The 25440-nt window shown below is 39.4% G+C and overlaps 2 protein-coding genes across 4 annotated transcripts in view; one reads left to right on the top strand and one right to left on the bottom strand.

Annotated features, from left to right (window-relative positions):
* Nucleotides 1-11736, top strand: part of LOC132908558 (G-protein coupled receptor moody) — a 29644-nt gene extending 17908 nt beyond the window's left edge. For 2 of the 3 annotated variants that reach the window (XM_060962640.1, XM_060962639.1), the window contains exons 2-5: nucleotides 4504-4713; nucleotides 7015-7253; nucleotides 7686-7998; nucleotides 8126-11736. In XM_060962640.1, the coding sequence (XP_060818623.1) occupies nucleotides 4504-4713; nucleotides 7015-7253; nucleotides 7686-7998; nucleotides 8126-9112 (1749 nt within the window). In that variant the 3' untranslated portion in view covers nucleotides 9113-11736. Of the gene's footprint in view, nucleotides 1-4503; nucleotides 4714-5021; nucleotides 5422-7014; nucleotides 7254-7685; nucleotides 7999-8125 lie in introns of those variants that run through there. The other variant, XM_060962641.1, reaches the window with a different exon arrangement.
* A 261-nt stretch (nucleotides 11737-11997) lies between these two features.
* Nucleotides 11998-24619, bottom strand: LOC132908561 (sensory neuron membrane protein 1). Its single transcript, XM_060962647.1, has 9 exons — nucleotides 24332-24619; nucleotides 22987-23103; nucleotides 20198-20355; nucleotides 18515-18714; nucleotides 16603-16805; nucleotides 15213-15468; nucleotides 14034-14245; nucleotides 12887-13113; nucleotides 11998-12308 (listed from the first exon to the last, which is right to left on the bottom strand). Exons 2-9 carry the CDS (start codon nucleotides 23092-23094, stop codon nucleotides 12089-12091), a joined length of 1584 nt encoding a protein of 527 aa, XP_060818630.1. The 5' UTR covers nucleotides 23095-23103; nucleotides 24332-24619; the 3' UTR covers nucleotides 11998-12088.
* Nucleotides 24620-25440: the final 821 nt, after the last annotated feature.

The following is a 25440-nucleotide window of genomic DNA, read 5'->3' as shown; positions in this document are numbered from 1 at the left end:
TTACCAGCTTTTCGTCTCCGTGGTTTATCTTTCCGTCCTCTATCGATGCAAATATATAATTATAAACTTCCATTCCCAATCTTTCTGCCGAAACATCGAGACGATGCCTGTTTGTTTCTTAAAATTCCGATTATCGTTGCGTTCAAGTAAAAATAAATGTCGACTTAGGCTGGCTAGGAAGTAGACGTAAACGTAGAGAAGAAAGGCAGAGGAAAAGGAAGCTCGTTACTTCAGTTTATGTTAATTAAAAATAAATACTAGTTGTAACGTGATGTAAATTAGAAATAAGATTTGCACGTAGAACCACAAACGCGCACAGTATGAGCAGAGAAGATAAAATGAAAGGAATATACGTCGAGATTGCCTGTGCTAATAATCGTCGAACATTCGAACGATCGATCGTTTTTAACATCTCGACGGAGATTGTAACTTAGAAATTAGAGATTGGAAGAGATTTGCCGAACACAGCGCGGTACGTTTTTAATAGGAACGCGATACGCGCTTGTCCGGAGTCGATAAATCGAAATACAAGCGCGTATTGGCGCATCCGTGTGCAATAGTCGAAGTACATCGAGATAACGACGATCGACCGAGAGAAACGCAGGAGACCGAACTAACGCGGAATTTCGCGTTTCTGTTTCGCGAACTGAGAGGAGAAACGCGATTCGACGAAGCGATTCGAGAGAGAAAGTAGGATTTTCGCTGGATGAAATATATTTGCCTGGTACGAGTTTTGTAAAATACATTTATTCGCTGGTACTTGGCGATCCCTTGAGAAGCGCAAATTCGCCGGAAGATCGAGGCGAAGTTTGCCGTGCGGTTGAAAGAGCGTATCGTCACGAGCGGCGAAAATAGATTTCTCTCTCTTCCTCTTCGGCGCCTGAACGCGAGGAAAAAAGACGTACCTTCGTTGCATTTTCTCAACGTGTAGGAAAGAAAACGAGTGAAACGGTGGTTGAACGGGGAGAAAGTAAATAAATGGTGAGTATAGGCGGCGGAGGAGCGAGCAGAGAGAAAAGGGAGGAAGATCGAAGCGAAACAAGCTTATTTACATAAAGAGCGTTGTTAATTTCGTTTAAGAGCGTACGAGTGTTTTCCACGGAACGGAGACAGCGACACGTAGCGATCGTAGCTACTTGGAACGTTTAAAAAACGCTACGTTTTTAAAAAGCATCTTACGATTACCGGTTTAAGAATTTACTCGATCGTATGTTTAACTGGCAGCTTAGTAATTTACGTTTGAAACTCCCGTGCGTTTAACTACCGCTTTACTACCTTAATAATTTATACAATTGTTTGTTTAACTAATCGCGATACATTGGAAACGATTTAACATTATCCAGTCTTGGACGATATTTTTTGATAGAGCACGCGTTCGTGCGTGTCTCGCGTAACTGGGCCAAATTATAGCATCAAAGCGGTGGAACACGTGCAGCGAGAGAGGAACCCACGTATCACGTGATCCGTGTTTCCGATCCTCCGACTGCTCGTGTTTCTAAGATCCTATTTATCAAGACGTTGAATACTTTGTTTTTTAACGTAGCCTCGTAGATTTCGAAAGCGACGATAAATTAGAAAGCAATAGCCGAAAAGTAAGAAAACGCGACACGTGATACTCGCGTACGAAAAAGTGTACGGTTGAACGTACTTCGAACACAAATCTGTATATCGCTGCTTAATATAGACGTGTGTCAATTTATTAGATATGCGAATTAAGTGGGAGTGTCGCGAACAAATAGGCACGTTTCATACGCAAATAGCGTATGTGCCGTATAGGATTCCATGTCGCGTACATACGAGCGTATCAGTGTTTCCCAACGTGGGACGCGTGTGCGCCTAACAGCGCGCAATTTTGGTTGTTTCGCGCGCAACTGCGAGACGATATCGTTTTCGTCGTCGATACGCGTGAAGTCGTGTTTTTTATTCTAACAGACGTTTATTTTCACGTGACGCTTTTACGCGTTGTTAGCTCGTCGACTGTCCGAAAATTGCGTTGCTATCGATTTAAACGAAACTCGACGTCAAAACGAAATGCAACTTGAAATTCGAATCAAAAATTTGATTAAATCGCCTTGCTACGATCGTATCGGATCTTTTATATTTGTATTCTGTTATTGAAGTTTCTTTTTTTTTTTTTTTTTTTTTCATTTGAATTATACTTTCTTTTTTTAGGGCTGTTTATGTTATAATTTTAGAACTTGAATGGCTCTATCAACGAACGATTGAAAAATAGTTGGGAGTCTCTGACGTATATGTACATATCTGTTTGATCGTATTTGATCTCGTTTTCATTTGAATTATACTTTCTTTTTTTTAGGTCCGTTTATATTATAATTTTAGAACTTGATTGGCTCTATCAATGAACAGTTGCAAAAATAGTTGAGAATCTCTGACGTGTATGTACATAGCTGTGTATTTGATCTCGTTTTCATTTGAATTATATTTTCTTTTTTTAGGTCTGTTTATATTATAATTTTAGAACTTCACTGTCTCTATCAATGAACAGTTGTAAAAATAGTTGGGAATCTCTGACGTATATGTACATACCTGTTTGATCGTATTTGATCTCGTTTTCATTTGAATTATACTTTTTTTTTTTTTAGGTCTGTTTATATTATAATTTTGGAACTTGACTAGCTCTATTAACGAACAATTGCAAAAATAATTGGGAATCCCTGACGTATATGTACATATCTGTGTATTTGATTTAGTTCTCATTTGAATTATACTTTTTCCGTTTATATTATAATTTTAGAAATTGATTAGCTCTATCGACGAATAATTGCAAAATATTTTGGAATCTCTGACGTATATGTACATACCTGTGTATTTGATCTCGTTTTCATTAGAATTATACTTTTTTCTGTTTATATTATAATTTTAGAATTTGATTGGCCCTGTCAATGAACAATTGCAAAATATTTTAAAATTTCTGACATATATGTGCATACCTATATATTTGATCTAGTTTTCATTTGAATTATCCTTTTTTCTGTTTATATTATAATTTTAGAAATTGATTGGCCCTGTCAATGAACAATTGCAAAATAGTTTAAAATTTCTGACGTATATGTGCATACCTATATATTTGATTTAGTTTTCATTTGAATTATACTTTTTTTCGTTTATATTATAATTTTAGAATTTGATTGGCTCTATCAATGAACAATTGCAAAATAGTTTAAAATTTCTGACGTATATGTGCATACCTATATATTTGATCTAGTTTTCATTTGAATTATCCTTTTTCCTGTTTATATTATAATTTTAGAAATTAATTGGCCCTGTCAATGAACAATTGCAAAATAGTTTAAAATTTCTGACGTATATGTGCATACCTATATATTTGATCTAGTTTTCATTTGAATTATCCTTTTTTCTGTTTATATTATAATTTTAGAAATTAATTGGCCCTGTCAATGAACAATTGCAAAATAGTTTGGAACCTCTGAGGTATATGTACATACCCGTGTATTTGATCTCGTTTTCATTCGTATTATACTTTTTCTGCTTATATTATAATTTTAAAACTTGATTGGCTCTATCGACGAATAATTGCAAAGTAGTTGGGAAACTCTGACGTGTATGTACATACCTGTGCATTTAATCTCGTCAGCACCGTGGGTGTGGCTTTCGCTAATTGCTATCGCTCATCAATTACTATGAGATACATACGTACTGGGTGAACTGTTTAAATATAAATATAAATCGGATACGAATTGATAGCTAGATCGACAATTCTGAAACCCACAGATGCTCAAACTGACGGTTATTCTCTTCGACGCATAAACCTGATGCTTCCAATACCAAATCCTCGTACGAGATTTTCTTCTGTATCCTCCGATGTTGGTTTTTCTCGATAAACCAACTCTTTCAATTCGTGTCACGGATAAAATGCCAAGACAGCGACGTTGGCGAAACGAACCGATCGCTTGGCATTTCTTTATTTCCTATACTTTGTATCCTGCCTAACACTGTTTTCCCGTGTCTCGTGTAATACGCTTTTACGTTCACGTGGTAGCGTCACAGATCATCCTGCTGATTCTACGTCTCAGATCCTTGTCGATGCCACGTACTAATTTTTCATTAATCGCTCGTTTGCCATAAACTTGTCTCCGTCCAATTTGTCTCGTCACCATTTCCACCACAATTATACAGTCGCTATCGTATAGTCATCGCCTCTCGTTACGATACCCACGAAATTTCAACAATTTTTTAGATAAAACATAATACGATATATTTGTAAAAAAAAAATAAAAAAAAATAGGAATTCGTAAGCGATAAGAGTTGGAATACTCGAACGAGCCACGCTTACGTATTTCTAATGCAACGCATATTATAACGATCGTTGGGGTACAACTCAATTTTCCATTTCGCAACTACATCCGTAACATCGTTTTTCTAACTCGTTAAAAAAGGCTTGTTTTTGCCGGTCGTCGCCAACAGGCGACCAGTTTTTACGCTCCTGTACAAAACGACACCTGTCTACCATGCTGTCCGCAGATGGAGTACTGGATGGCGAGCAACGAGACCGGTCACAATGGCACAGAGGAGACAATTCAGGAGGTCCTCAGGGATCCAGGATCGGCGGTCCTCTTCGTCGGATATCCGCCATGGCTTTTGCACTTCGCCGCTGGATGTTGCATACTCTTCATGGTCATCGGCATCCCGGGAAATCTATTCACCATCGTTGCTCTTTTCCGCACCAAAAAGGTCAGCGCTCCAGCGATACGTCTTTTCCGCGTCTTAGTCCTCTTTCGTTCAAATTTTCTATATCTATCGCTATATCTCTTTTATTTATTTCTTCTCTCCTTTTTCATTATCTAACATGCGCCAAAACACCCGAGATCTGTGCATTTCATAGCGCTCGAGTAACACGCGTTTCTGTCCTCGATGAACACGTTCTGTCTATTCTTTCTTCTCTTCTTTCGTTTTTCTTTATTTCTTCGGATACGCTGAAACATTCGAAGCTTCCGATCAACGCACATTTTTTCGATTATCGTGATTTTTAGATTATCATCAGCGACAACACCTCTTCAAAGAAGAATTTTATCTCTGTGCTGTACTTTGTCCGCGAACACGTCATTCGTAGTATTCAGCGAAATCGGAAATTTCCTGCGTTACGATCCAACGAAACGTTAGCAAAAGCGGCGACACGTTTCTAAGAGATTTGCAAACGAGCTTGCGCGTAAGTCGAGCAAACGTGGATACAACGAGGCGAAAAAATGTCATACGACGAATCTGTCACGCGGAATGAAATATACTCGGCGGCGTTGCGGTTACTTGAATTTCTAGTTACTCGTAGCGTGCTAAGTGGTATTCGCTTGTACACCGACTAGGTCAATAAGTGGTTCACCTCGAATCTCATTTCAAGACAATAGGAAAAAGTAAAAGTGACGTAAGCAATGGTTAAAAGCTGGCGTAAGTAAATTAGCATACGCGAGTGAAGCGAATCTTGGAACAAATCACGATGAAATTGTAATTATGAGAAAATATTCACCGACCATTTGTTCTTTTTATTCGCCTGTGTATTTCGCGCTTCGTCGCGCTAATAAACAGCTTAATCAGTGGCAAATAAAAATGAAGGTTTCGTCGATTCGAAAGGTTTCCCATTAAAGTTACGTTATAATTCGTGAAAAATCCAGGAATTTACGTTCTTTTCTTTTAAGTTTCGCGATCCGCTCGAAGTTTGCCAATCGTAAGAAAACTCGATGCGTCTCGCGAAACGCAACCAACGTTTATGCAACGGGATGTTTTTGGCAACACCGAGACTCGTCGAATTTACGGGCATTCGCTGGATTTACGTGTAATTTACAAACGCGCCAACATTTATCTGTTAAGAAAGTATATTTACCAAGTTGACGCGATCACCAAGATAACACGTTTCCACGCGACGATAACTTGCCACTGCGTCGCTATAAACGTTGCTCTTTCTTCCGGTTCGTTCGACTTGCAGCGTGTCGTGCAAAAATCTCGAAACAATCCACGTTTCTAATTTACATTTTCTAATCTACATTTTAATCTATTTTCTGGAAATATTATTAGCGGAATATTGCAGAATTATCGGTTTACCTAAGACCAACGAAGAACGGCACACAGGCGAAAGAAAGAAGAACCAGTTTCCGCAATGTCAAACGAACGGAACGATAGAAAAATAAGAACCGAATTTGTCACAGAATTATTTAATCAAATGGAAGAATGTTACGCGATTGTTCCAAATCAGACGATGTTTTCTGTAAGAATTATTTCATCGTCGAATTAAACGATCGATACATCGAGAATTTCGTAAATCTCTATTGGCTTGACAACTAAGTTTTTTTTTTTTTAATTTTATTTTGGTTTTTACAATTTGTCCTGAAGGACATTTGGTAAAGTGTTATATCTCATTGGTAAATGAAAAAAATAAAATAAAATAAATATAGCATGTGGGTGGCTACCCCCAGCGGGTATCCATAACTAAGTGACTGCGGATTTTGTTATTAGGTGATATTGACAAAATCCGCGATCGCTTAGTTTCCAATCCAAATCGTTCATTTTTATTCTGCTGTTTGTTACCTTCGTCGAATCGTGACAACAAGACATTCTCGTATCGCAGAGGACTTTCACGTAATACACACGCAGAGGACGATTTTCGAATTGACGATGCACACGCGGTTTGTGACTTTCGGTGTATTATGAAACTTTCGCCTTGATTCTGTACCAAGAAAAACCATTATCCGTGATTCAGACTATCGCGAGTAAAACAAAGCAGCGGATGAGTCGATGGAATTATCGATTTGACATTGTAAATTATTATTATTACCAGTCGCTGTAAATATATTTTTAATAATAAGTTTATATGTTTATGTTATACGATAATTTAAAATAATCGCGTGTGTACCTACTTAAGATTTGCAATATGTAACTACGATTATGCACAACTGTGTGTATGTACAGTCGCGTTATTTTTTACGGTTGAATTTACGTTTGGTACGTAATTAAATTTACATTTAATTTAATTACCATTGTTCGCAGTTAAGAAACGCCACCGCGATTTTCATAATGAACCTCTCACTTTCGGATTTGATGTTCTGTTGCTTCAACCTTCCTCTTGCTACGTCAACCTTCTGGCATAGTTCCTGGCAACACGGTCCACTTCTATGTCAACTGTTTCCTTTGTTAAGATACGGTTTGGTAGCAGTAAGCCTGTTCTCCATACTAGCGATCACGATCAATCGTTACGTTATGATAGGCCATCCTAGATTTTATCCTAGGTAAGTAAATCATATATTTTTGAGATGTTTTTCCTCGCCAGTTACGTATCGCTACCTTTTCCAAAAGCGTTTTGAAAAAGGAGTACGCGTGATTGTAATAACATAGAATTAACACTAGTACTATCACACCAGTCAAATTGATCGGTTATACAATTTTATTTTAAAATTCCCACTTGATGGGATGAAAATGAGTTACAGTAGACTAAACACGCGCGTTTCATCCTAATCGACTGTGTGTACGTATCGGTACACGTATATTCGTCTATACAAATACATTCGTGGGATCGTCAATTATTCTTTCGCGTTTGAATTATTTGCAAAGTCGAATTATTGTCCAGTTCAGCAGCACGCAGATAATTTTTTTTCGCCATGGACGATGCTTCTGCAAATATTTGCGAATATTCTGAAGCCCCTTCTCTTACTTGCTTTCAGGATATACACATCGAAATACATAACACCGATGATTTTAAGTACGTGGATGATCGCATTCGGTGCCCTGGTCGTTACGTGGTTTGGAAACTGGGGTCGCTTTGGACTGGACGTCGCCATTGGTTCTTGTTCGATCCTGCCAGACGTAAATGGTCGAAGTCCAAAGGAGTTCCTCTTTGTTGTTGCCTTCTTGATTCCTTGTATCGCGATCGTCGTTTGCTACGCGAGGATCTTCTACATCGTTCGGAAAACCGCTTGCAAAAGTAGAAATCGGAACGTAAATGCTAGCACGGACGCTATTGAAAACAGCCACGAGGTAAGCGTAGGTCAACGTCGTAGGTCCTCGTCGGTTGAAACCTGTAAATCGTCTTCTCCTTCGGCGCCTACGTTTCTTCGTAAACCATCGACTTCCGAAAATTATTCTTCGCTTTGTTCGGTTACAGAGACGATCCATATCACCGAGGATCCAAGAGGAAGAACTGTCGGTGGTGGGTTCGAGCTGCGCGGCGAGCGTGCTTTGCGCCAACTTCTCCTCCAAATGCACCGTAACTTCGCCAAACCGGCTCAACTGCTCCAGTACGCCTTCGAGATCGGCGATCGAAGAATCCTTGTCCGAGCAACTTTCGTGGGAACAGAATTCGGCCGGGTCCGAGGAAGAGGACGACGACGACGAGGACGACGACGAGGAAGGCGAGAACGAAGAGGAGAGGACGCAGCAAAGGAGGAGACAGAAACAAAAATGGAAGAGGAAGCAGAAAGCGACGAGCCAAAAACTCGTCGACGACTGTGATAGAGCGAAGTCTAGCTTCGAAATAAAGATAGACGATATACCGTACGTGGACGATCTGGACGCGGCTGAGACTGTTCTCGCGAATGACCGAATTAAGATCAAAGAATCCGCCGAGAAAGCTTCCGCGAACGCTCGAAATAAATTGCAGAGAATGGCTAGCAGAGCTTCGTTCGTCATCGAGTCGGCTCTTTGGGTACAGAGATTCAACTCTAAAGCGTCTATGGACGGCGACCGGTTGGACAGCTCCAGATCGAACACACCGGATCGATCGGCTAATAGCAGGAGGAGACCGACGATCATTCGCAGAGAGTCGAGATTTAGAAGCGTTCGAAAATTTCGCAATTCCGATGGCCCACCGAGGATGAGTAACAAAGACAAGAAACTGCTGAAGATGATTCTAGTGATATTTTCGTCGTTTCTCGTTTGCTACTTGCCGATCACGGTTACTAAGACTTTCAAGGATGCGATCGATTGGAGAGGCTTGAATATCGCTAGTTACATTTTGATCTACTTGACTACGTGTATCAATCCTGTGGTTTACGTGGTGATGAGCTCCGAGTATAGAAGCGCGTACAAAAATCTGTTGCTCTGTAGAAACGATTCCGGGGTGAAAAGCGGAACCAGGAGGTCACCAGGATGAAGAAGAGGGTTCGCCAGTTTGCTCGTGGGCGTGTACAAGCTGGATTTTATAGCTCGCTTCAGCGATGAACTTGCATCGTGGATTGGCCGCGGATGTTTCTGCATTTGAATTAAGTGAAATACGAAGATATAGAGATAAACGTGCGCAGAAATATAGGGAGCAAAATGTGCTTTAACGATGCGCTATTTGCTGTTTAGCTACTTGTAATTATGACATTTTTATAGTATGCACGTACGAGCAGCTAATGGATTATGTTGGCCAATTAACGTTAATTTATAACGCGACGTGCAGGAAATTTCTTTCGGTTAAATTTATAATCGTCGTTTTCGCTGTTATTGCTAAGATTTTAAAAAAAGAGCGAATTAAGAGGAGTTTATGTGACTTCGAGAAACGTGTTCGATGATAAAAAGAATATTCCCCTGAAATCGTATTGTTGATCGCTTCGTAGTTATCGATACTTCTTGCACGAAGATACGTCTTTTTATAGCTTAATTACGATTCGATCTGGCAATTAGAATTTCATGGTTCGAATCGATGTCGAAGAAAAAGGTGAATTTCATTCGTGAAAAAATGGTAAATCGATTCATGTCCATTTGCCATAAAAATATACGCATCGCGTAAATATCCGCGCTCTCACTATGGAAATGTAAACTGAAATAGACGAATGTTTACGCGTTGTACAATTTAGTACGCTTGTTACAAACGTTGCGTAAATATCGATCATGTCGATCGAAGATTAAAGCAGCGTTTCACTCATCGAGACATTTTTCAAACAAGATGAAAAACTGTCTCCTTTACCGAGCGACTATTTTTACTAAAAAGATATTAAGAAAATTGTTTGTAATTGTAGTGGAATTTCACTAGCGGAAAATGTATGTCAATCGATCGGTAGAATTAATGAGACGATAACAAATCATCGATGAGATTTCAATCTTTAAGCGTATTAGAATTAGATATTATGCTCAATAACTATGTTTTATAAGACAATACACGATGACTTGGTGTCGTTTCCTCGTATTATAATTTAAACTTCACAATTCTATAATCTACAAAGTGTGGCAAGTACCAGAACGTTTGTTGCGACGATAATCATATTTATTTCTGAATCGTCAATTTTATTTTTTATAGTGAAACGAATATCGTTACCAAAAGCAAAAGCGTATTTGTCGAAGGCGTGACGAATTAGTTCCGAAGATTTCGATGGAATCTTTCGGATCGTTTACCGAACGATATTTAATGAATAACAAATATCCGAAGATATCACGTTAGAAAATACTATTTATTTATTCTTACGGTTCGATCTATGCTTCGATTACATTTCAAAGTAACGTAACATTCAGAACTAAGCGAGAAGTTCAAAGGAAACACGGTACAAGTGCCGAGATCTTCGATTTGAGAAAATCGTGAATAAAATTAATCTCCAACCGAGAAGATCTCTGTGTGTCTCTAAACATCGAAACGCAAAGATTTGAGGATTATTTACGCTATATCCTGCCTGCCGTTTGCAGAAAATGATAAGCCGATGATAAGAGAAACGCACAAGTTTAACAACGATACATTTGTATATCACGTTCAATATCGCAATGTATCGAAATTTCGTTCGTGTTATAGACTGCGAGAGATCGTTAAAATAATCTTTAAGAATTAACACATTAAGAGCTTAGGAAATTGAATTAAATGTAATCACGAATACGGTGAAACACCGCAGGAAAGTTATTGCTAAAAGAAAATTGACTTCTAGTTTAACGATTTAATAATTATTAATTTTTATAAAAAAAAAAGGAAATGAACGTGCTGATCTATTCGCATAAATTACACGTTTAAAGCGTTTGCGACTTGTACATACACAATATACAGGACTGCTATAGAAAGTCATACAAGTAGACTATAATATTGTCCACTAGAAATGTTTTTAATATTTATGTGCAATGTAGAAAAATATATAAGAGTGATACGTTACATTAAATGTATGTTATATCGTATATTAATTGTAATACTATCAGAATATAAGTAAGTACATGATACGTATAAGAATTTTTATAAAGAATCGTTTGTTGTTGGCTGCAATTTCGTCAGAATTTTTTACCTCGTAAAAATACACGAAAAAAAGTACGTACGTAGGTAGTCGGAGAAACGTGTTTTAACAGAAACTTACGTTAAGCTTTTCGAATTAAACGTAATTGAATAAAATAGCTATATTTACGCTCGTTCTAAAGACATTAACGTATAAGAGCTGAGACTAAAAATCGAGTCTCTTACGTTCGATCGAAATATATAACATTTCCAGTCGACAATGGTTACCGTTTGTCTCTATACGATGTAACAAAGTCATTTGTAAATCTATTTATCTCGTGATCTATAACTTAATCTAATACTCTGTGCAACAGATTGAGCAATTTTGAAGTACGCGTTGTAAATTGCGACTGGACAAATGCGTTTCGTTGGTTTCGCCTTATTCGATCACAACTGCACTTATCAGAATTAGTGGCAAAATGTAACTATCAACGCACTCGTACGGAATTGTCTGGCAATACTTTAACATTATTGTACGCTGTCGTCACAAGATTTATAACTAAGAGAGGGAAAAGAATGATATTAAATATATATCATACGTAAAGACAAAACGTCCTCGATTAATACACGATCTACAGCTTCTGTACACTTCCTGAGTTTCATTACAGTTATGTTAATATTATTAGCGAATTTGTACAAGTGACGAGTGACGAGTATCGACGCTTTCTCTTTCCCTATGATCCGTCGTCTATGTAAAACGGACAAGGCTTCGTTAAACGATATATTTTTGTACGAAGAGAATCAACTCGTTTCGAAACCGACCTCTCGATCTTGATATTAAAACGTTATCGCACGATGGAAATTTCGTCTAATTAACGCGAACGTTGATTTTTCATTTATTCGACAAATTCTCTTTCGACTATACAAAGATCGTAGAGCTTGGAGATACGACTGACTAATAACTTAATTCGAGTCGAGATTAGGTGGCACCACCGCGCTTTGTATCGTACTGATGGTCATCTGATTAGGCCATTTCTTCTCATCCTCGTTTTTCCCATTTGCCGCGGACTGCGGAGTTACCTTCGTCACGTCCAACGACCCTTTGTCTTTGTTCTTGAAGAACATCGCGGCAGCTGCTCCGCTCACGCAAGTGCCGCTTATTATCGTCAGCCACTTCATGAACCTATTTCACACGAACACGTTAAATTATTAAACTCGTTACGTCGAAACACGATTAGAACATCATTGGAACAATCCCACGCTTTCTTTTTTAATCGTCGATGATCCTGCGTCGTATCGTTAATATCGTTTGCATGCTGATTACCGGCATACTCTCTGCAATTTCCAGTTAAATCTCAACACTTTGCGGACTGCAGACGCGAATTCGCGTCTTACGTACTACGAAGATGTCAACTACTGTTAAATAAAACAGTAAGAAAAAAGAAAACGTTGTGAATGTGTTTTTACGTTACACGCTTGGATAGTACGAAAACTGTTTTTAAGGAATTTAACGAAACGATAAATTTTGCTCAGTCACCTCTGCATCGGGCAAATTGTTTTCAAGCGTATCACGCTGAGAAACGTTACCAGAAGTATCTTTAAACGTGCTCGTTGATTTTTAATAAAATATTACACTCGTTGAACGCAGCTCTGGAAGAGTTCCGATTAATTTATATAACTCGTACTAAATCGTATTACGAATTATAAACAGTTTGTCACTTACTTTGCGCTTTCCTAAAACTCTCGTGAGAAGTTACTCACCCGATTATGCTTATCATCTTGAACACCATCTTCAGCTTCGCCAGAAACTCACCGCCGAGCTCTATTCCCTCCTCGACCCAGAAGAATGGAAATAAGCACTCTGGGAAGTTCTTCATTAACTTGAATTTTTCAACCTTTTGAAGGAACATGTTGAACTGTAGCCTCTTGTGTGCAATTAAAGGAGTGGCTGTCATTGGTTCGAAGTCCATGCCAATGCCGTGCTTTTCCTGCAAAAGGAAACTGTGTAAGAAACGTAATACGCATTTTCTTTTTCTTTATCTTTACATACAGTCGCTCGCGAAAGTATTCCTACACTTTTGAAAATCCGTTAAGAATATCTGACGCGCGTTGTAGAGAAGATTTTGAAATTTTATTGACACTGTAACGATAGTCGACCTTCGCGATTACATCGGCAAAGTTTCAGTCGAATCTGAAAATGCACACAGAAGCCACAATTTCCAGATATTTCTTGGACAGTTGTCCATATAGCTAGTTAGCTATATAGCTACAAAACTACTTGCAAAAGTATCTTAACAGTCGATTGTCGGCTAGCTCTGGTGTATACCAAATTTAATCGTTTCTGTCTCGACAATGGATGACGCGAAAGACGCAAGTTCGTAGCGCTTTTTACGTGCAACCTGTTCATTCGATAAATAACAAAAGAAGACTCGTTTGAAGATCGTAGAGTAGTACAGTAAATCGTACAGAGAGTATAACGCGACCTCGATGTAATACAATTTTTGTTCGATACATTTTTTCGTAACATTCGTATTTTTCCAGACTTTCGAGCGTTTCGTTCATAAAAAATATAACTTGGGAAAAACGAAGCTGGCACCCTGCTGGGGGTAGCCACCCACATGCTATATTTATTTTTATTTTATTTTTTTTTTTCACCAATAAGATATAACACTTTACCAAATGTCCTTCAGGACAAATTGTAAAAAAAACAAAATAAAAATAAAAAAAAACTATCCTTAAAAAAAAAAATTCGAGCGTTTCGAGTTAAACCGAGCGGCACGATGTACGCGCAGCGATATCGGTAACCAGAGTTGATTAAAATTAATTGAAAGTAAGGATTTTTAAAACGAAAGTACGTCCACGCTGTCGCTCGACGAGGATAACGAGAGTAAGAATTACAAATACGTGCTTCGTTGGGATGAAGTCCATCGACCATTTCCAGATATTTTTCCTCCGACCCAAGCAAATGTGGTAGAGAAGCTATAAGTGGCGCGCCTACACACTTGGTCAAGTCCATAAGGTTCTTCGTTAAACAATTATCTGGCGTGGGGCAGAAACATTTTTCCTGAGGATTTGTGCTCATATCACCCAAATCAGCTTTGTAGTGGTAAGTGTTGATGCCTGTAAAACGAATTTTCCATTTAGTAATGATAATCGAAAGAAGCGTTTCAGTGCTAATCTACGCGAAGATCTTCGAAACCAGGTGTCCACGATTTTACTCTATGTACTCGACTTGCTTCGTCTCACGTGGATTCATCACGTTGTCGATCGCGCTATAATTGTCAAGACACCTTGTATTACACGAGGCACGTGAAATACGCAAGATAAGACGCATAACGATTTTTCTGTTCGGCTCTTGCCCAATTTCTTTACAAATTTTTCATAGGAACGTACTTGCACGAACGTTCGCAGCCTCCTTGCAATTGGACTGCGAGCTTTTACGAATGTTAAGCAACGTGCAAAAGTGCACCGTGGCGTTTGTTGCGATTAGCGTTTATAAGAAATTAGAAGGTTGACGCATAACGATTTTTCTGTTCGGCTCTTGCCCAATTTCTTTACAAATTTTTCATAGGAACGTACTTGCACGAACGTTCGCAGCCTCCTTGCAATTGGACTGCGAGCTTTTACGAATGTTAAGCAACGTGCAAAAGTAGAGCATGGCGTTCGTTACGACTAGCGTTTATAAGAAATTGGAAGGTTGACGCATAACGATTTTTCTGTTCATCTCTTACACATTTTCTTTACAAATTTTTCATAGAAACGTACTTGCACGAACATTCGCAGCCTCCTTGCAATTGGACTGCGAGCTTTTACGAATGTTAAGCAACGTGCAAAAGTGCACCGTGGCGTTTGTTACGATTAGTGTTTATGAGAAATTTGAAGGTTGACGCATACAATGAAATAACCGTACGTTTTTCATCTATGCCTACGTGAAGACATTCAAGTTCTAGTTACACGTTACGATATTTAATACGCGAACCAGCTCTTTCTTTTTTACTTACATTCTACCCTGTTAATTCATAGTCGTAAACATAAAAATTTGAACAAAGATCTACCAGCAGCTACTTTTACTTCTCAAGGAATTCACCTGCGACTTTGGTCTTGTGGTCGAACCGAGCCGACAAACTTCTACAAATGTCCGGTGAGAATGACACGATATCGTCCTGTTCCGTGAGCAACGGCGCGAAGATGGTGGAATCCGTGCCATTGAACTCGTTGCATTGGTCGCCGGTCCAAATGTCCAACTCTGGCTTCCCATTCACCTCGGTCACTTTTCCGACGTCCTTCCAGTACTTTACCCCCCGTAACACTCGTATACGATCGGGAAGGACGGTGCCGTTTTTCTAAAAACAAAAGGTCGATCGCAGTGTTACAGGCTGATGAAACAGTAACAGGATACCAAACATCCTGCAGGCTACAGAAAATAGACACAATGGCGTCCGAAAGCCAGCAGACAACGTTATATCTAAAGTCAGAATTTCTCGGTTTATTTGAGAAACGTGCAAACTAACGCGAAATAATTAAAACGACGCGAGGAGACCACCGGTGATCTGTTAATTTCCTGTGTCTTCTACGTGACGACAGCGATCGAGCCGGTAACGGACGACCGTAACCTCCTCTTGTCGCGAGCAAGTGGAAGTCAAATTCCGCTCGATCGAAGATGAACCGGCGAAAATATAATTTTCCAGAAATGTTCGTGGCCGTGTGCTATCGACGAACTACTCGTACAGAGCGCGTAAAAGAACGCGGCTAAGAGAAGCTGGAAGTAGCAGAACGAGAGCAAAGCGAATTATAATTAACCGTTTGAGTCTCAAGCGATCGCGCTCTTTAGATTTTGTGTGGAAAAATCGCAGTACATTTGAACGCTATGAACGACTCACGGTATTTTGTATTTCATTCTTATTTTCTGAATAATTTTTATTCAACGAAACTTGAAATATATATAAATTAATAGTACGCATATATAATAACATAGATGTAAGACAAGCGCTATGGCGCTGTTCGCGATCTTTCCATCCTGTTTTCTCAAAGACCTCTGAGACTCAAACGGTTAACACTTTACCGACCGCTAGCGATTCGATAGCATACTCACGTCCGACCGGCAGCTCAGGCGCAGATTCTCCTTGGCGCCGGCTCTGTTTCGGTTCAGACTCTCCAATACCATTCTTTTCGTTCATCGCGAACGGTAAGTTTCTCAAATTGGTATAAAACTGTGGGAGCTTACAAAGCAACGCAATTGACGCGACTGAGCAAGGTACCTTAGTACTAAATAAAAAATTACTGCTCAAATAATGAGAAAGATCGTCGGCGACAAAAAGCCGATAAATAGGCTATCGGTCGGTGACCATTGGCGACAAAAAGCTGATTAATATTAGGCTATCGGTCGGTAAAGTGTTAAGAGTAGAGACGAACGCGTACTAATGTGATACACAGGATGAGCCGCAACACTCATACACGTTAGACGTATGTGTACGTACTGGGCCAAAAAGGGAGAACAGGTAGCGTCCAGGCCCATCGGGTAACAAAGCGTCGTCCTTTTCTTTCAAAACGTTACAGATTGCGCTCGAAGCGAAGTCCTTGCCCGTGCAGTCCAGAGGCACACCATCGAACAGTATCTCTCTTGCTTTTGCTCTTATGAATACAGAACTTGGTTTCTTGAAGATATTGTCCACAGCCTTGTCTGCGGATGTGAATTACGAATACTCGTACGATGATGTTTATTCGACGATGAAAGAGCGCTCGTAGAAAACACCGTGTAAGTGGAAAGAAACAAATTTTCCAGGAGGAAAAGAAACCTTACCTTATTTCTGTATTTAGAGGTAGCATCGTAACAGCTATTATTTTATTCTTTGGATAAATCTATCACACCATTCTGAGCCAAGAAACCTATATTGCACTTTCTTACATGGACTAGGGATAAAAACAAAAGAACATCTTGAATCTATCGATTAAATCTATCGATCGTATCTAGAACTATCTTCTAGTTACTATTTATTGTAACTAACGCATCCGCATATGGATGGCGTGCGCGAACTCACGTTGTCATTTTCAACAGTTAATTTAGGAAAGGAAATTGCACTTGGATTCTACACCGCGGTGTTCTCATCGCAACGTAGAGAACGTTCTCCGACGAGTGATGGAAATTTTTCAATTTTGACACTTACAGAGTCTTCTACGACCGCTCTTCGATTCTACGATTGGATGGTGTTTTGTTATTGGGTGGAGAAATAGCGAGCGTTAATTGAACGATGTATGTTAATGTTTATGTATGTTATTGGATGACGTATGTTAACGTTTCTTGTCTAATACGACCATGGCAATCGGCAATTGTACTAGGTCGTCCGAAAATTTCTTTCGTTTTACGAGGAAATGATAGATGCACAACGTTCTTCCTTTTATATCATTTTATCTAATTATGTACGATCCATTTTGTTTCAATAGAACAAGCGATATTTAGTATATTATACTAAATATAATAAACTAGTAAAACGAAAGAAACCTAATACGATACTCGTCACGAGTATTTCGTGGCAAGATATCGAAATATATATCGAGCATATATCGATTAGAAATGCAAAAACATATAACGTTTTTCTCTTAGAAAAATATTCTTCTTCCATCTGGACGTAGCTTTGGCTACAATTTTTCGCGAATGCTTCAATTTTGCAAACCTATGCCGGAGAAGCGTGTGGAAAGATTCGCGCGAAAGACATCTGCGGAAAAGTATACAAGGAAACGAAAAGAATGGAGTACACGAGGCGTTAAGCGAATCGATTGATCCGTTCGTTCAAGGAGAAGGTAAGTAACTTATCGTTAGCCATAAGTAAAACGTTTCTCGCGACCCTCTTTCGCTTTTAAATCATCGCGTCGTTTCATTCTCGTGTATTTCTAGCTAAGGCCAAGCCGACCTTTACTTTTGGATCGAAACGAACGAACGTTCGATTTAATGCACGAGACGGAATTTTAAAGACGCCGCTTCCTTTAAGAAACGGATACCCACGCGTTTTCACGTTTTTTATCCACGCGCTACGTGTGTTAGGCGAAACCTTTTGGACATTTCGCTGACGTCGTAACGATTATATCGCGACGGTAAATTAGAAATATATAAAATACAATTTTTAACAAGTATGCAAATTTCGCACGGGTGATACGAATATTCGAACGAGGGATCGTTCCATTTGTTTGCTTAATTTGTTTGTTATAATAAATAATTCGATGGAACCGTTTTTAACGTGGTATTTGTTTTAGGTTATGGATGATCGTTGTTATTTGCTTACTATGAAAACCGAAAACGATCCGATTCGCCTCGACCTACTCTACGTATGTTGACAATATCGTCGATCATGCGCTGGATCTTCAACGGTTAAGAAAGATACGATCAACACTTACTGAGAATTCCTATCGCAGATGGTTGTTGTTCAAGAGTAAGTTTGACCATGCTGAGAATAAGAACGTGAGGAAAGACCAGCTCCTCCTCGCCGGTCAATGGGCTGCTCAACGACGGATTGAAAAACCACGTTGCTTTCAAGTTGTACTCCAAACTGTCGTCTTCTTCTCGATCGACCATATTTACTTTGTGTTTATATTCGCTGAAGAAGAGACATATTTTCTAATTCGCTGTATTCGAATAAAATTTACCGCATACTCGCGACGATAAATGTACTCGAAAGAATGTCGATTAAATTAACACTAGAACTACCGATAGTTAACACAAAGCTATTTCTACCAAAACCAGTGAAAATCACTGGTCTTTAAAAAATACGTAATAATAGAATATCTTTATATTTATTGATTTATTACTTTCTCACAGAAAGAATTCCATGTTATGTAGTACATTTTTGGTATTATTGATCCATCTGGGACCATGATCTCTAAACGAGGATTGGCACATTTATAAAATTGTAGAATCAATCAATTTGACTGCTGTGGTATTTCCAGCGTCAGCATCTAGCGATCTAGCGATGGATCCGGAATTTTCCTGATAACCGATATCATCATATCGAACGATACGCGGTAAAAATTTGAAAAACATGTAGGAAGTTATACAAAACGAGGAAACTGGTTAATTGGGGTTCGATAAACAGATCGCAGGATCCTTTTACGCTTTGAGAAGTACCAGTCATCTTCACTGGTATTGGTATAAGCAGCCTTCATACAAAATTCTTTTCAGTTTGAATACATAAAAACAAAATAAAATTCATTATATTCTTTTAGTTATCGTTGCGAAAGTCATCACATCATTGCGGAAAAAGAATATAACATGAAGTGGGAATATTAAATTAAAATTGTAAAACCAGACAATTTGACTGGTGTGATAGTTCTAGTGCTAATTGGCAACTTGTAACAACTAGCGATGCGAGCAAATTCGATACGTACAATCGGGAATAAACATAAGTAAACAGGTAGCTTGTAGATTTATATTTATTTATTACATATCGTCCTATAGGTCGCTCGAAAGATTCGGACGACGCGAAACATCGCATGGAAAAGTTCTTCGCCGAAAAACCTGAGAAGTTCTGGAAGCATGGAATATTCGACTCGTTGCGTGAAAGATGAGAAAACGTTGAACAGAATCCCGCCACACACAATTCGATAAACGTGTGTCGAATCGGAACGTAAATCGGAACGAACTTTCCGAGCGACCCATAGGACGATGTATAACAAATAAAACTTGAGAATGTACAGTACCGATTCCATTAAACTTCACCTGTTTGATGCCTGTTGTCGTTTGTCTAACTTTTCTCAACGACTGTACGTACTTATAAACCCGAATCGCACCCAATAGCCAAAATTCGCTTCGTAAGTTTCGTTAAGTTTCGAACATCGAAGATACGACGATTCTCGTTCGTCGCAGCGGCCAAATATTCCGTCTGTACACGTTGATTTCGAGCCTTGCGAGTTAATTAAATAACACGAGTGCTCGTATCAACTCTCGAGGCTCCAGTTACAGCTACGTACTTGGAATTTCGAGCAAATCGTAGAGCCACGTTAATCTACGCTAAGAGATAATACGCAAAGACAGAAGTAGATCGCAGCGTTCTATGCGGCTGAAACGATCCTCAACATACTCACTCGTAGAAAAATGGTCCTATTTCTTCGACGATTGGCTTCTCGCCTGCTGTAATTTCTGTGGGATTCGTCACGTTGAAAAGGTAGATCTTGAAGTCCAATGGAACAGGAAAGGTGGACCATAACTCGCGCATCTCGGTATTAGGTTTCAACGTTACTTGCTGTCGATCATTTTGTTAATTAATGTCACGTACGAGCGAAATACTGCTCTTTTATACTCCCAACTTTTATACGTTCGATGAAAACTATGTAAGCATACGTGTGTGTAAACTACCATTACTATACAGAGTGTATCGCGACGCGCGAGACTCGCTTCACGAGTGGGCAGGAGGCACGCGATACAATGAGAAAAAGTTCCTACGATCAACGCCTTCTATCCGATCTTCTTTCCAATTTGTAACCATTTTCGCGTCTCGGCAACCCGCAACTGTTTGCTTTGCCTTTGCGGAAGCTGCTCGTCGAGGTGACTACCCGCGTTATTCTAAGTCGGAATTTTTGAAGATTGCCAAATTCTTCGACGAGCTTCGAAACACCAAATTGGCTGCGATTTTGAAACATTGTCGGATAGGAGGTGACACGTTCGCGTGAACTTTCTTCGTCGTATTTCTGCCTCCTGTTCGGGTGTTACCATGTACGTGTTAGGATACATTTTGTACGTACGAAACTACAGATAGCTCATTTTCTCGTGGAGATTAGTACCTTTAAAATCAGCTGTGACAGACGTTACATCGGAATACACGTTTTATAAAATACCTGTCTCCGGGTTACGTTTACTATATTTCCTAAATATTTCTGAAATTTCATTCCTTGAAGCGATAGGAAGTTCGTTCGCTGGTTGTATGTACTTCCGTTGCAAAGAAGAAAAATCCCCATAACAAATATACCTACGCGTACGTATAATCCCCTGGGACCTGTGCAGAATCGCTCGAGGAATATTTAAAAAAATTAAGAAATACGATTAACTCGAATTCACAAAATCTCCGACCTGCGTCACCGCCATTGATCCGCACCCGTCGTTCGCGTACAGAACAAAGTGGAAACTTAGTCATTCGATATAATGTTTCGCGTTATCCAATTAAACGGTGGATAGACAATTATTATCCGCGGACATAACGTTTTATCACGATTCTTGGCGTGCTACCGTCATGTCATTGACGTTCGTGTGCTACTTTATTCTACGTTGCTTCACTGAAACTCTTCGTCGCTCGGAACAGAAGAGAAATCAGACAGAGGATATTCGTTCTATCGTTTCCCATTTATTCCTCCATGCAGAATCACCGCTGATTCGTAGCGCATAAAAATACCGGGACACCCTGTATATCGATGTAACAAACAGCAACATGTAACATTACAAGATAATACGATAAAAGTATAATATTAACGTGTCTATCGTTAATGTTATTATTATGTTCCATAGTATCGTATTGTATCGTAATTCTTCATCCCATCGAGGCTATTGCGTCTATTACAATCTTTTCACGATGGACTGAAAAAGTTTATTTAAATAATTGTTATAGCACCTTAAAGTTTATTTCTTCTTTTTATAAAACACATTTTTTCTTTAAACCCAAAAATTTTTTTAAATTTAAACGCCAAAATTTTTAATTTCACGCTATTTTCTGCCTCTTTCTTAGTTCATCGAGAAGAAAAATATATAATAATTTAATCCCCTTTTGGTTTTTTGTTTCAGTCAAAAATTACAAGGTAGATCTTTCCCAGCGATCGAAAACTGCAGCCCATGAAACAGGCTTAGAAATCTGTTATAAAATCCTTTTTTACTTTAAAAAAATTTGTTTGTATTCCTTAGATATATACAAAACCATATCTCAAGACTCAACAACTTCGTTTCTTTCTCTCTCTTTTAAAAAAATCACAAAAAGACGCTGTTTTGGAACATCGTAATTCAGGACACCCCCTTGATTTACTGCTTCAAGCTGAATCTTAATTTCCTATTTGCCTAAATACCGCTATATCCTGGTACAACGCGTTAACGATATTGTGTAGATCGGTGTGTACATTAACGTTTAATGGGTTGGAATTGCAGGAACAACGGTGACGGAAGCCGCAGCAACTGTGACGTCGAAACAACGACACACGCACAACGTGAACAAATTATGTAAAGTGAAAAAAATACAGCATCGGGGCTAACGAAAAGAAACAAAGGGCAACGACAATTATTCCGAGTGAAACGCGGTTTTGCTCTTGAAGCGGCGATAGCAGGTAAAAACTGGACGTAAAAAGTTGGACGTGAAATGGTAACGGTGTGTGTGAACACGTACTTTATAGATAACGTTCGTTCGTTGATTGTAATTTCTAACTAAAAGGGATAAGAGACAAGCGATAACGAGCGAGCGATAAAAGAAAACAAAATTGTTATTTAATTTGTACGCGACAAGGGATCGTTCAGCAACGTCAAACAATACCACAGTGTGTTAAAATACGCGTGCAACCGGTGTCTAATTAGTACACACTGATTTACATTAATTACATACACACTATATTTACACTATACACCTGGCTCGCAAGTATTGGCTTGGCAACTAAGTGTTCGCGGATTTTGTCAATAGGTGATATGGAAAAAATCTGCAATCACTTATTTGCCAACCCAATAATTAAAACTCTTGCAGGAACTTAAGTGCGTCCTTAGGAAATTACAAGAATCTTGGATTGTAAATTTTGCGCTACAAAGAAAGCGGATAGATCCAACGTGATAATAATAAGAATAGCGACAGAGTTTCCTACAGGTGCGTAAATAATCGGCAGATTGCCAGAGATGCTTGGCCACTACTCACATTTTTGATCTTCCACTTCAAGAAGGGTGGGAAAACGATCGCACAGAACACAACTCCAAAGGCGAACAGAGAGCCACCGACGATTCCCAGTTTCTTCGGCTTTATCATAGTAACACGCTGGAACAATCACGGTTAGCCGTATAAGTGGAGTTTGTCGATGAAAGGCTTCGGCGATAAATGGGCCGATGTACGTGGATCAACGTCAATAATGGAAACTCAAAATGTAGGCAAAATACACCGAAACGATAACTATGACGCGTAAGCGAGTAATAAGTTTCCGTTCGAAGCTTCGATATACCATAAATATAAACTAAGAAACTTTGCGAACTCGAGCATGAATAGTTTATATATAGTTGCTATACCACGGCAGAAGCGAGAACGCTTCCTCTTCGACCGACGCTGGTGAAAATGAAAGGGAGAACGGGAAATGACGGAGGAAACGAAGGAAGAAAATTGAGCGATAAATGCGACGAAGAAACGAGAACCTGCTTTTCGTCGGAACGCGACGACAGAACGACTCGAATGACGGAAAACGGAAACGAAAAGGGGGAAAGCGAGTAAAAGCGACGAAGGAAAAGAGATCTAGCGTTTCTCGACGCGTGCATCGATCATCTTTGTCGAATAATCATAGGAAACAATGAATAAGTAAATTGCAAAGTAATCTTCGTTTAGTAGAGATCGAACTATAGAAAAAGAAGAAAAAAATGATAAAGAAACGCGTGGATATCGATCGATGGAAAGAAGAATATAAATAAAATACAAAAAAAAGGAGAGAAGTTAATGTATTCTTTATGGAATGTCGAAGAAACGCGATCTCGAAGACCGATAAAAATTCTGAAAACCCGGTTATTCGATGAAGTTGTGGAAACCTTGTGTCCGGTGATCGGAGCACGCAGCGTTTCGTGAAGCTTTCGTCCGGTCGTTAAAAACGAAAGTAGACCCAAAAGCGACGAGTACCGGGTAACATTAACGCCTCGACGAAAGACACAAGCGGCAAAATCACGCGCGAGAGGCTTCAGACGCATTCCTTTGAAAATCCTCGAAAAATCCTCGTCTATCTACTTCGAGCGTCGAATTTCGCGAATTTCTATGTATTTTCCAATCTAACGATCGCGAGATCGCTTCGTTATCGTCCAACGAACCATCTAACTACGTCTTCTTTCCAACGTTACAGGTATTTTTTTAAGAAACGTTCTTCTCCTTTCAGTACAAATACTTTTGATTTAAACAGCGTCCTTTAAAAGTAATCCTTTCGGCTTGTCCTTTCGACGAATCCTTCGTAGATTTAAGTATTATCACTGTTCGACACGACGACGACAAGAGCTTCTCGAGCTTATTCGCACACCTTGTAACGGCCTAGCTAGTGGATACGATGTCGACTGGCCGATCGAGAAGAGTACGAGAGGTCGACCGGCTTCCTCGTCCTGTGCCGTTGATCTTCGAGTGTTCGCGTGAACTGACGGTTTCGAGCTTCGTCGTGGAACGACGGCGACACCGGCAAAGCGCCCACTCCTGCGTCACCACGTACAGCCGATTTTCGCGCTACCTGTGCGACAGTGGTAGCTGATCGGAGCTACCAAGGAGACGTCTATCTTTTCTATCGCCTATTTCTTTTCTTTCTTCTCTTTTTCCTTCCATTTTCTCGCACTTGTTTCTCGCTATTCTCTTCTTATTCCACGTACATACAATATATCGTTCGATTTTATTTTTCTCGCATACTCCTCTTTCCTAAGACTGTGGAAAGTATCAGCCACTTGTTTCTCGCACGCACATCCTCAATTTCCAACCGAGCGCTTTTCCATCCTCTTCTACGCTCCTTTTTTCTGAACGGTTTAATCCTCGCAAATCTGACAATTTGAAAATTTTCGTAGTTACGCGAAAGTATACTAATTAACCATACCAATTAATTAGCGTGTAAATGATGTTACAGTTGTGGGAAACCATTCCATTTTTCGCTTCTCTGCTTCTTATCTTCGCCTCTGTCCTTTCGCACCTCGCCTCTTCTATCGTCTTCGTTCCTCCATCGCTCGGCGAACCTGCATTTTTAAAAAACATCAGGGAAGCTCTGAAACAGAATAAATGACAGAATAAATACAACGACCTGTCGATACTCTCCGCACGACTTTGCTACGTACCGCTTTTTTACGGTAATATGGTACACCTTTGGAAGCATAACGAGACAAATATTCAGATTCTCTCGCATTCTAAAGTTTCGCAAAATTTCACGCAAACGAGGATCGCTACAACGGATAATATTAGCGTGACATCGGTGTCGCGCGAAGACGGGAAGATTTTCGTCTTAATTCGCGAATACGATTTTCTGACTTTTCATTTTGCTTTCAATCGTGAAAGAAGTCCAGTTGGTCGATGAACTTCATTCAGAATCTGTTGACGACATTATCAGCGAATACGACTTTCTGACTTTTGATTTTGCCTCATGAAAGAAGTCGAGTT

Source organism: Bombus pascuorum, chromosome 7, assembly GCF_905332965.1.
Source record: "Bombus pascuorum chromosome 7, iyBomPasc1.1, whole genome shotgun sequence".
Taxonomy (NCBI): domain Eukaryota; kingdom Metazoa; phylum Arthropoda; class Insecta; order Hymenoptera; family Apidae; genus Bombus; species Bombus pascuorum.
This window is presented reverse-complemented; position numbering and strand designations above follow the sequence as displayed.

What these genes read in the sequence shown, in the direction of transcription:
- LOC132908561 (XM_060962647.1), bottom strand. Translation starts at nt 23,094, where the DNA reads ATGATAAAGCCGAAGAAACTGGGAATCGTCGGTGGCTCTCTGTTCGCC. An exon ending in TGAAGTGGAAGATCAAAAAT is followed by an intron (nt 20,356 to 22,986) that starts GTGAGTAGTGGC and finishes AATGATCGACAG; the next exon opens with CAAGTAACGTTGAAACCTAA. An exon ending in AAGATGATAAGCATAATCGG is followed by an intron (nt 12,309 to 12,886) that starts GTGAGTAACTTC and finishes CGTGTGAAATAG; the next exon opens with GTTCATGAAGTGGCTGACGA.